This window comes from Notolepis coatsorum (genome assembly GCF_963971535.1).
Source record: "Notolepis coatsorum genome assembly, chromosome: 17".
NCBI classification, from domain to species: Eukaryota; Metazoa; Chordata; class Actinopteri; order Aulopiformes; family Paralepididae; genus Notolepis; species Notolepis coatsorum.
Window position 1 is genome coordinate 70,472,664 of NC_140181.1, and position 12,762 is coordinate 70,485,425.

At 46.1% G+C, this 12,762-nt stretch overlaps 1 protein-coding gene across 1 annotated transcript in view; it reads right to left on the reverse strand.

Moving 5' to 3' along the window:
- The window catches only part of LOC311244077 (dihydropyridine-sensitive L-type skeletal muscle calcium channel subunit alpha-1-like), a gene marked incomplete at both ends in the record, with an annotated part of 51,293 nt that overhangs the window by 28,241 nt on the left and 10,290 nt on the right, over positions 1-12,762 (reverse strand). Inside the window, 11 exons of the mRNA XM_084333488.1 lie at positions 176-296; positions 758-965; positions 3,429-3,654; positions 4,595-4,755; positions 4,871-4,946; positions 5,231-5,376; positions 5,762-5,865; positions 6,333-6,538; positions 6,757-6,909; positions 11,033-11,166; positions 12,101-12,240. Of these exons, the coding sequence (XP_084189614.1) occupies positions 176-296; positions 758-965; positions 3,429-3,654; positions 4,595-4,755; positions 4,871-4,946; positions 5,231-5,376; positions 5,762-5,865; positions 6,333-6,538; positions 6,757-6,909; positions 11,033-11,166; positions 12,101-12,240 (1,675 nt within the window). The remainder of the gene's footprint in view (positions 1-175; positions 297-757; positions 966-3,428; positions 3,655-4,594; positions 4,756-4,870; positions 4,947-5,230; positions 5,377-5,761; positions 5,866-6,332; positions 6,539-6,756; positions 6,910-11,032; positions 11,167-12,100; positions 12,241-12,762) is intronic.

Genomic DNA, 12,762 nt, shown 5'->3' on the forward strand with positions numbered 1-12,762 from the left:
ACAACAACAACAACAACATACTGATATATAACCTAGACTTGATACTTACTCCAGTTTAGCTCTTATACTGTATATACTGGGGGCGATATTCTTTAGTACGAGTGCCATTCATACATGTTAAAATCCTATTCCTCCATTGGACTTCAATGACACTGCGAGGGCGTGTGAAGGATACAGTTTCCGCAGACGAAGAGGATGATGAAGTAGACGCTGACCATGATGCCTGGGAAGGCGGGGCCTCCGTGGGCCAGGATGCCGTTGTACATGATGGAGTTCCAGCGCTCTCCTGTCAGGACCTGAGGAGGAGAATAGACAGACGCTGTATCACTGACACGAGTTAAAGCTTTCAAGTTTTGTTTTATTTGTCACATATAAGGTACATTATAGTGAAATGCTTGGTTCTGTATGACCCTACTGTGCTTCATACAGTAACAAGTAAAAGAATAAAGACCAAACACTATACAAATATACTATATACAAAACGAAAATGTACAAAATGCTAAAAACTAAATGCATAAATGAGGTAGAAGAGGTAGTGCAAATGTATGCGATTAAACACATAAATATGGTGTAATGTTGGGAGGACATGTTGAGGTGAATGTTGAGGTGAATGTTAAGGTGAATGTTGACAACATGATACTGACAACTCAAGCGTAACGGATGAGTCACATTCTATTAAATCAGCCGCATTGCTGCTACTCTGTGCATCACAAAATGTATTAAGCTGGTCAGAGCTCCAGCTGCAGAGAGCTCCTACCTGGAACACACTAATGAGGGCCTGGGGGAAGTTGTCAAAGTTGCTGCGCCTGGGTCTGTTGTCATCGAAGTTGAACTTCCCCCCGAACACCTGCATGCCCAGCAGGGAGAAGATGACGATGAAGAGGAAGAGGAGGAGGAGCAGCGAGGCAATGGATCGCACCGAGTTGAGGAGGGAGGCCACCAGATTACTGAGATTGGTCCATTTCCTGGGGGGGGGGGGGGCAGAGGAGAGGAAGGGAGGGGAGAGGAGAGGGTGTTACTAGAGGGAGAAATTAGTTAACAATATAACTTTTTTTTTAGATATTTTCCCCCTCCTTTTTCCCGTTTTTCTCCCATCCCAATGTTAGTCGTTATGCCAATTCCCAGTCCCCTTCCTGGTCGTTGCTCACCTACCCCCTACAGTCGGTCTGGGAGAGTGGAGGCTATCACATGCTTCCTCCGACACATGTGTAGCCAATCAACCGCTTCTTTTCTTTAAAACTTAATTTTTTAGCGTTTATCGCTTTTCTGGTCAAGCATGACCGACAGATACAGGGTGAAACGGGATATAGATCAGGGGAAGACATTCTGGCAAATGACGGCGGGTCCGGGAATCGAACTCGGAGTCCACCAGATCCGTGACGCAGCACGGTTTTCCCCGACGCAGAAATAGCGCCGAGATATGCGGTGAGCTACTGGAGCTCCCTAACAACCGCTTCTTTTCACCTGGCAGCGTGGACTCTCACTGGGAGAGTGTAACGTGTGGAAGGATCACACTACCTCCCCCAGGTCTTTCCCTCGCTGTGCAGGCGCCCCGACCGAACTGTAGGAGTCGCTGTTTACAACGACCAGGACCCACCCTCGCCGGGTTTCCCACCCTCTAACGCTGCCAATTGTGTTAGTATGGACGGTCGGCCAACCCGGAAGCATCACAGCTGGATTCGATCCCACTGTCTCTGTGGTGGTGGGCAGACGCTTAGTCCGCTGCGCCACCCGGCCGCCCTCAATATAACTGTTTTATTAATTGTAATGAATAAAGTCAATCAAAATCAACTGTGTTGACATGGCAATAACATATTGAATCCTCAATCTTGAATCCTTTTACGTTTTAAAATGAATGTCTTCTTCCAGTCTCAAACCACCAGAGACTGTAAGTTGGTAAGTGTTGTGGTCATTCAGTTTAAAACAGCATACAATGTGTACTTTGTGTTATACAACATTCACATAAATTTACTGACATGTCAGCTACTCAAAAACACATTCTAAAACACACTTATACCACTCTGCCTCTCCAGGCCTCACCCTACTATCACTTATACCACTCTGCCTCTCCAGGCCTCACCCTACTATCACTTATACCACTCTGCCTCTGCAGGCCTCACCCTACTATCACTTATACCACTCTGCCTCTCCAGGCCTCACCCTACTATCACTTATACCACTCTGCCTCTCCAGGCCTCACCCTACTATCACTTATACCACTCTGCCTCTCCAGGCCTCACCCTACTATCACTTATACCACTCTGCCTCTCCAGGCCTCACCCTACTATCACTTATACCACTCTGCCTCTGCAGGCCTCACCCTACTATCACTTATACCACTCTGCCTCTGCAGGCCTCACCCTACTATCACTTATACCACTCTGCCTCTGCAGGCCTCACCCTACTATCACTTATACCACTCTGCCTCTGCAGGCCTCACCCTACTATCACTTATACCACTCTGCCTCTGCAGGCCTCACCCTACTATCACTTATACCACTCTGCCTCTGCAGGAGTCACCCTACTATCACTTATACCACTCTGCCTCTGCAGGAGTCACCCTACTATCACTTATACCACTCTGCCTCTCCAGGCCTCACCCTACTATCACTTATACCACTCTGCCTCTCCAGGCCTCACCCTACTATCACTTATACCACTCTGCCTCTCCAGGCCTCACCCTACTATCACTTATACCACTCTGCCTCTGCAGGCCTCACCCTACTATCACTTATACCACTCTGCCTCTGCAGGCCTCACCCTACTATCACTTATACCACTCTGCCTCTGCAGGCCTCACCCTACTATCACTTATACCACTCTGCCTCTGCAGGCCTCACCCTACTATCACTTATACCACTCTGCCTCTGCAGGCCTCACCCTACTATCACTTATACCACTCTGCCTCTCCAGGCCTCACCCTACTATCACTTACACCACTCTGCCTCTGCAGGCCTCACCCTACTATCACTTATACCACTCTGCCTCTCCAGGCCTCACCCTACTATCACTTATACCACTCTGCCTCTGCAGGCCTCACCCTACTATCACTTATACCACTCTGCCTCTCCAGGCCTCACCCTACTATCACTTATACCACTCTGCCTCTGCAGGCCTCACCCTACTATCACTTATACCACTCTGCCTCTCCAGGCCTCACCCTACTATCACTTATACCACTCTGCCTCTCCAGGCCTCACCCTACTATCACTTATACCACTCTGCCTCTCCAGGCCTCACCCTACTATCACTTATACCACTCTGCAGGCCTCACCCTACTATCACTTATACCACTCTGCCTCTGCAGGCCTCACCCTACTATCACTTATACCACTCTGCCTCTCCAGGCCTCACCCTACTATCACTTACACCACTCTGCCTCTGCAGGCCTCACCCTACTACCACTGGTTTGGGTGGAGTTGACTCACTTGGTGAGCTTGAGGATCCTCAGCATCCTGATACACCTGAGGATGGTGATTCCGAGGGGCGTCATGACCTCCAGAGACACCGTGATCACCTCCAGGACGCCACACAGCGTCACGAAGAAGTCAAAGCGGTTGAACAGGGACATGAAGAACGGCCGGGGGCCCAGAGCGTACATCTTCACACACATCTCCAGGACAAACAGCGTCAGCAGCACCCTGGAGGTACCGTCTGGCAACCAGAGAGAGGGATGGAATGGAACAACACAGGAGAGGGAGTGTTATCATAGATATACATCACTAGATGACTCACGTAGGTTTTTAGATGAGTGGAAAATCAAACAAAATGTTTAGGAATGATGGTAAACGGGATTTGCCTAGTCTTTGTGTGGATTTCAGTCTCAAACTGGGGGAAATTTGCTTTGATTAAATTAGCTGTGCTTGTTGGGGAAGGAAATAATACATTTAAAATGTGTTTTTTTTGCTACACCCACCAAAAATGGCACGTTCTCAATACCAAAAAAGAAAGAGATACTGGAAAATAAATAATTCAAATAAAATTTAGACTAGAAAACATGTTCCACAGATTCAAGAAAGTAGTATGAAATTGTTGAAAAAATACATAATACCGGTATGGGTATGTCCCCTTTAAGCAAAAGCCTGCCATATTGATGATGACTCTTGATCAGGCATTCTCAAAGTGCGGCCTGCAGACCAATGGCGACCCTTGGAGATGTTTCTGTTGGCCGCACGATGAGTTGTTAAGGTGTAAATGCATGCGTTAAATTTGATCTGGCTCCAATACAGTTGTAAACCAACCTACAACGTCACACAGTACCTTGCTTTTAAGAAGGGTAATACTGCGCCCCCTGGGCTAAGCTGTCAAGTTAGGAATGGCAGTTTGTTGAAAGCTTGCTAGGCAACCGGTTACTATGCATGCACGACTTGCGACATGCCTACTCACAAGACAGATTGTACGTCATCATTGCAGGTATGTTAGCTAGCCATTTGTAATTATTTTATGTACATTTCTTTCTTGGGGCGGCCCTCAATCCATTTTCGGGGCCCCCCGAATTGGCCCTCAGTCATCAAAACCCTGAGAACCCCTGCTTTTGATGATCCCTCTCCAGAGTGAGGCTACAACAGCATCATCAGATGATATAATGTCTGACCTTGTAAGGCGGTGAGAGAGTCAGACTGGTGATGGTGCTCTGTGGCTAAGACCAGCGTGTTGACGGACACCAGGAACATCACGGCCCAGTAGAAAGCCCTGGTCTTCACGTAGAGCAGGCACTTCATCCGGAGGAAGCGGTTCCAGCGACGGCCCAGGCGGCTAGAGACAGAAAGGTCATGGAGGTCATGGTGTCTTACTGTGTGGCTCGTTGGACGACAGACTGTCTACACAGTGAACATGGTATTCTTGGTGAATGAAGGTATAAAGGACTCACTAGTAGTAAATTACTCGACTCTTGCCTTCCAGGTTAAACAGGCTGTCCTCGTCCCCGTCGGTCAGAGGCAGGAGACCTGACCAGAGTAGGAAGACATGATACCATGAATATCGGCCCACTTCTAGGGTCATCGTTCATCCATATTTTGGGGTTTGTGTGAAAGGTTGAAAGTTGTACAGAATTCTGAATCAAAAGTTATTAAAAACATCAAACTGACAGAAGCTGAAACACATTTGATTTACAATCCTCTCCGTACAAAATGGTTGTATGCTTTACTAGACAAATGACGCCGACAGACGTTCTCTCGTCAATAGCATCTCCACACAGAGACAGGTGTCAGGATGGTTTGTAATCGCTGACCTTTGCCCTCTCGGTCAGCGTCCAAGACTTCAGCGTAAGTGATCCACTCCATGTAGCCGTGGACGTCCTCATCCAGCTGCTGGCGCTCGCGAAGCTTCTGGAACTCTCCGCGGGATTTGGCTTTCTCTCGCTCTTTGGTAAACTCTCTGAGAGAGAGAGAGAGAGAGAGAGAGAGAGAAACGTAGAAGAGATATTACTTTCATTCTCTACTAGTTCTCATTCATTCATTACATTTATATAGCGCTTTTCTAGACACTCAAAGCACTCCCAACAATGTAGGGTGGAGCGCTCCTATTGCCTCCTTCACCACCACTGGTAGCACCCAACCTTGGGCTACGGAGGCTCAATGGCTGCCATACACTGGCACCAGGCACACATCACACTACACAATGGCTGAACGGCTCAGGAGACAGGGATTGATATCAGCCAATTATATTTTATATATATATTTTCCTCTTCTACTCTACTTTCATGCAAAGACGAAGATGTGTGAGAAGCTAAGGATGGTAGAGAGAAAGAGAGACGTCCTACCCACTGAGCACGCCCAGAACCAGGTTGAGCATGAAGAAGGAGCCCAGTAGGATGAGAGTGACGAAGTAGAGCCAGGGCCACTCGTTCCCTATGGCATCGTTCATCTGAGACACAGCACAGAGTCACCACGGTCAGTCACAACACTTTGTCCTGTGGGCCGTTTAATTTCCTCCCAAACAATCGAGAGCTTTCTGATAACGATCTGGTCCGATAGTGACGAGCACAACAGTGTGAGCACAATTTCCTATATAAAGAAACACACAGTGCTGCTGCTACTTCGCTGTTCAACCGAGGTGCTTGAAGTGTAGCGTAGGCCAGAGTGACGGGTGAATTCAGCTACACTTGGGAGGACAAAGCTGGATGAGATTAACTCCTTTTTCGAAAACCAGTAGACCTCAGCCGCGAAAGCCTTCGCTGAGGCGACATATCAATCATTTAATAAGGAAGCTGTTCTCATCCAACGTTGTCCTCCAAGTGTAACTTAATCCGCCCTTCTTCTCTCACACCGTCCCACGCTGCAAATTCAACGTTGAAAGCGGGAGCCGAGACCAACGCCGAGGGGGCTACTGACCCAGTAGAGCACTTCAGTCCACCCTTCCATGGTGACGGCCTGGTAGACGGTTAGCATGGCGAAGCCAATGTTGTCAAAGTGGGTGATGCCGTTGTTGGGCCCTTCCCAGCCCGGGCGACACTCCGAGCCGTTGAACAGGCAGCGGCGTCCGTTGCCAGCCTGGGCACAGGGTGCGGGCAGCTCCCCCTCCGCCGTGGCATAGATATCTGGGGCAGGTTGAGAGAGAGGATGTGGAGGTATGAGAGCATGCCATGGTGGGAAAATGTTATGCTATTGGTGGAGGAGACAACGATGAGTGTGATATTAAATGGTAAATGGCGCCTTTATATAGCGCTTTTATCCAAATCGCTTTACAATTTTGTTCCTCGTGGCTATTATCTACTACCCTATTATCTACTACTACCTGGCTAACGTATCTACCTACCAGTGCCGATGTAGTAGCAGGTCTTGTGCATCTTGCACTTGAAGAGCTCCAGGCCCACGATGGCGTAGATAGTGACCAGCAGGAAGACGAGCAGGGCGATGTGCAGTAGAGGCAGCATGGCCTTCATGATGGAGTTCATCACCACCTGCAGACCTGCACCACAACAATGTATCAACTGTATATATATATATATATATATATATATATATATATATATATATATATATATATATATATTCATAGTGTCCCATTACATCATCATTGCAGACATCTTGGTAGATGATTGTAGCCAAGTGAGAGGTGATAACTCACACAATTCAAACTGTGGCCATTGAACTGTTTATGGCACATTGGTATGACTAACAATCTCAATGCAGAATGGTGCAGTATGTGTACAGTATATGTGCAGTATGTGTGCAGTACAGTATGTGTGCAGTGTGTGTGCAGTATGTGTGCAGTACAGTATGTGTGCAGTACAGTATGTGTGCAGTATGTGTGCAGTACAGTATGTGTGCAGTGTGTGTGCAGTATGTGTGCAGTACAGTATGTGTGCAGTACAGTATGTGTGCAGTGTGTGTGCAGTATGTGTGCAGTACAGTATGTGTGCAGTATGTGTGCAGTACAGTATGTGTGCAGTACAGTATGTGTGCAGTACAGTATGGGTGCAGTACAGTATGTGTGCAGTATGTGTGCAGTACAGTATGTGTACAGTACAGTGTGTACAGTATGTGCACAGTACAGTATGTGTGCAGTACAGTATGTGTGCAGTACAGTATGTGTGCAGTATGTGTGCAGTACAGTATGTGTGCAGTACAGTATGTACAGTATGTGTGCAGTACAGTATGTGTACAGTACAGTATGTGTGCAGTATGTGTGCAGTACAGTATGTGTGCAGTATGTGTGCAGTACAGTATGTGTGCAGTACAGTATGTGTACAGTACAGTATGTATGCAGTACAGTATGTGTGCAGTACAGTATGTGTACAGTACAGTATGTATGCAGTACAGTATGTGTGCAGTACAGTATGTGTACAGTACAGTATGTGTACAGTACAGTATGTGTACAGTACAGTATGTGTGCAGTACAGTATGTATGCAGTACAGTATGTGTGCAGTACAGTATGTATGCAGTACAGTATGTGTGCAGTACAGTATGTATGCAGTACAGTATGTGTGCAGTACAGTATGTGTACAGTACAGTATGTATGCAGTATGTGTGCAGTACAGTATGTGTGCAGTACAGTATGTGTGCAGTACAGTATGTGTGCAGTACAGTATGTGTACAGTACAGTATGTATGCAGTACAGTATGTGTGCAGTACAGTATGTGTACAGTACAGTATGTATGCAGTATGTGTGCAGTACAGTATGTGTGCAGTACAGTATGTGTACAGTACAGTATGTGTGCAGTACAGTATGTGTACAGTACAGTATGTATGCAGTACAGTATGTGTGCAGTACAGTATGTGTACAGTACAGTATGTGTGCAGTATGTGTACAGTACAGTATGTGTGCAGTACAGTATGTGTGCAGTACAGTATGTGTACAGTACAGTATGTGTGCAGTACAGTATGTGTACAGTACAGTATGTGTGCAGTACAGTATGTGTGCAGTACAGTATGTGTGCAGTACAGTATGTGTACAGTACAGTATGTGTGCAGTACAGTATGTGTACAGTACAGTATGTATGCAGTACAGTATGTGTGCAGTACAGTATGTGTACAGTACAGTATGTATGCAGTACAGTATGTGTGCAGTACAGTATGTGTGCAGTACAGTATGTGTACAGTACAGTATGTGTGCAGTACAGTATGTGTGCAGTACAGTATGTGTACAGTACAGTATGTGTGCAGTACAGTATGTATGCAGTACAGTATGTGTGCAGTACAGTATGTATGCAGTACAGTATGTGTGCAGTACAGTATGTATGCAGTACAGTATGTGTGCAGTACAGTATGTGTACAGTACAGTATGTATGCAGTACAGTATGTGTGCAGTACAGTATGTGTGCAGTGTGTGTACAGTGTGTGTAAAGTATGTGTACAGTGTGTGTAAAGTATGTGTACAGTATGTGTACAGTGTGTGTACTGTGTGCAGTGTGTGTACAGTATGTGTGCAGTGTGTGTACAGTATGTGTACAGTGTGTGTACAGTGTGTGCAGTATGTGTACAGTGTGTGTGCTGTGTGTGTAGTATGTGTACAGTGTGTGTAGAGTATGTGTGAAGTGTGTACAGTGTGTGTACAGTGTGTGTACAGTGTGTACAGTGTGTACAGTATATGTAGTATGTGTACAGTGTGTGTACAGTATGTGTACAGTGTGTGTACAGTGTGTGCAGTATGTGTAGAGTATGTGTGAAGTATGTGTACAGTGTGTGTACAGTGTGTGTACAGTGTGTGCAGTATGTGTAGAGTATGTGTGAAGTATGTGTACAGTATGTGCACAGCGTGTGTACAGTGTGTGCAGTATGTGTAGAGTATGTGTGAAGTATGTGTACAGTGTGTGTACAGTGTGTGTACAGTATGTGTCCAGTATGTGTACAGTTTGTGTACAGTGTGTGTGCTGTGTGTACAGTGTGTGTACAGTATATGTACAGTATGTGTACAGTGTGTGTACAGTGTGTGCAGTGTGTGTACAATGTGTGTACAGTATGTGTACAGTGTGTGTACAGTGTGTGTGCAGTGTGTGTACAGTGTGTGTACAGTATGTGTACAGTGTGTGTACAGTATGTGTACATTGTGTGTGCTGTGTGTGCTGTGTGTGTGCTGTGTGTGCTGTGTGTGTACAGTGTGTGTACAGTGTGTGTACAGTGTGTGTGCTGTGTGTGTGTACAGTGTGTGTGCTGTGTGTGTACAGTGTGTGTGCTGTGTGTGTACAGTGTGTGTGCTGTGTGGGTACAGTGTGTGTGCTCTGTGTGTGTACAGTGTGTGCTCTGTGTGTGTACAGTGTGTGTGCTGTGTGTGTACAGTGTGTGTGCTGTGTGTGTACAGTGTGTGTGCTGTGTGTGTACAGTGTGTGTGCTGTGTGTGTACAGTGTGTGTGCTGTGTGGGTACAGTGTGTGTGCTGTGTGTGTACAGTGTGTGCTCTGTGTGTGTACAGTGTGTGTGCTGTGTGTGTACAGTGTGTGCTCTGTGTGTGTACAGTGTGTGTGCTGTGTGTGTGCTGTGTGTGTGCTGTGTGTGTACAGTGTGTGCTCTGTGTGTGTACAGTGTGTGTGCTGTGTGTGTACAGTGTGTGCTCTGTGTGGGTACAGTGTGTGTGCTGTGTGTGTACAGTGTGTGCTCTGTGTGGGTATAGTGTGTGTGCTGTGTGTGTACAGTGTGTGCTCTGTGTGTGTGCTGTGTGTGTACAGTGTGTGTGCTGTGTGTGTACAGTGTGTGCTGTGTGTGTGTACAGTGTGTGCTGTGTGTACAGTGTGTGTGTACAGTGTGTGCTCTGTGTGTGTACAGTGTGTGTGCTGTGTGTGCTGTGTGTGTACAGTGTGTGTGCTGTGTGTGTACGGTGTGTGCTGTGTGGGTACAGTGTGTGCTCTGTGTGGGTACAGTGTGTGTGCTGTGTGTGTACAGTGTGTGCTCTGTGTGTGTACAGTGTGTGTGCTGTGTGTGTGCTGTGTGTGTACAGTGTGTGTGCTGTGTGTGTACAGTGTGTGCTGTGTGTGTGTACAGTGTGTGCTGTGTGTACAGTGTGTGTGTACAGTGTGTGCTCTGTGTGTGTACAGTGTGTGTGCTGTGTGTGTGCTGTGTGTGTACAGTGTGTGTGCTGTGTGTGTACGGTGTGTGCTGTGTGTGTGTACAGTGTGTGCTGTGTGTACAGTGTGTGTGTACAGTGTGTGCTCTGTGTGTGTACAGTGTGTGCTGTGTGTGTACAGTGTGTGTGCTGTGTGTACAGTGTGTGTGTACAGTGTGTGCTCTGTGTGTGTACAGTGTGTGCTGTGTGTGTACAGTGTGTGTGCTGTGTGTACAGTGTGTGTGTACAGTGTGTGCTCTGTGTGTGTACAGTGTGTGTGTACAGTGTGTGCTCTGTGTGTGTACAGTGTGTGCTGTGTGTGTACAGTGTGTGTGCTGTGTGTACAGTGTGTGTGTACAGTGTGTGCTCTGTGTGTGTACAGTGTGTGCTGTGTGTGTACAGTGTGTGTGCTGTGTGTACAGTGTGTGTGTACAGTGTGTGCTCTGTGTGTGTACAGTGTGTGCTGTGTGTGTACAGTGTGTGTGCTGTGTGTACAGTGTGTGTGTACAGTGTGTGCTCTGTGTGTGTACAGTGTGTGCTGTGTGGGTCTTACTGGGGACTCCAGACACCAGGCGCAGGGGCCGCAGCACTCTGAAGGCTCTCAGGGCCTTTATGTCGAAGCCCCCACCCTTCTCCATGGGGACGCCCGCCACCTGATGAATGGTGTCCAAGGCAAAGGTGAACACGCTGTGGGTAAAAAAAACATACAACCATAAAGACCATACAACTATAAACACCATACAACTATAAACACCATACAACCATAAAGACCATACAAACATAAAGACCATACAACTATAAACACCATACAACCATAAAGACCATATAACCATAAAGACCATACAAACATAAAGACCATACAACCATAAAGACCATACAAACATAAAGACCATACAACTATAAACACCATACAACTATAAACACCATACAACTATAAACACCATACAACTATAAACACCATACAACTATAAACACCATACAACTACATTTTTTAAATTACATCGGTACTACCGAGTACCGATTCACGCTAGATCAATTGGTACCAAATTTCGGTACCTTTACATGTTTAGTATAAAGTACAAGAGCCTTTCCCACAAATATATATATATTACTGTTGCGTCTCTTGGGTCTTTAGAAAGACCAGACGAGGTCAGAGGAGTTTTGATAACATTTGTGATGTTGATATTTAAACATAATAAAAACATAATACATTTTGTGTGATGTGTACAACAATAAATAAGATAACAAAATGTTCTAAATAACAATGTTGAAATTGAGAAGTTTGGACTTTTTTCTTTTACAACTGAAATAAAATAGTTTGTTAGTACCAAAAAAAGGTACTGTTTAGTACCGATACCGAATTCCAGGAACTGGTTCTGGTACCTGTGTCGGTTCAAACGTGAACGGTACCCAAACCTAGTATGCAATGTTAGATATTGCATTTTGTGTCGCCATAAGCCCATGCTGGGCCTTTATAAAACTCAAACACAAATTGTTACCGTAATTTGTTAAATTTTAAATACAACGTATCAGTGTTCCCTGGTGAACTGCTCATGTACATATAGCTGTAGAGCAGTGTGTCCAGCGGCCTCCAGAGTGTGGAGCCCCGGGCTCATCTTACCCCATGAACACGATGACAAAGTCCAGGACATTCCAGCAGTTCCGTAAATAGGCCCCTTCGTGGAACATGAAGCCGTACGCCACGATCTTCAGGAAGCACTCCAGGGTGAAGATGATCAAGAAGATGTACTCCAGACTCTCCTGAACAGAACAAAAACACACAGGGGAAATTAGATTTCCTCCAACCTATTATACAGAGAACCACGTCTCATACGGACAACATTAATGTGCTGAAGTCAGCATAATATTAGGGAGAATGATAGCGGCCATTGAAACCTTGCACGTTTCAGCTGCCTCTGAAAGGAATAGCAGCAGGCATTCTGAGACAGCTTTCCCTGTATTACATGAACTCATATAGCATTTGCTAGCTTGTCAACTCGAGCTAGAGTCAATTAAACAGGGCCTGAGGAGGCTTCAACGGATGACTAGCCTATGACTCACAGGGACAATCGGGAGCGATGACTTAACGACGTGTCTGAGTTTTGTCAGACTGTCCACCCGACTGTAAACTGTTTATATAAAAGAAACATTCTAACGCGTTGTCCATCGATGTTAAACCCAGATGAATGTCTGCTCATCATAGATTAGAAGCTGATATTGACGGAGGCATGAAGTGGAATATGTATTTCTCAGTGTTTTTAGCCTAAGCAGACAGATAGAGAG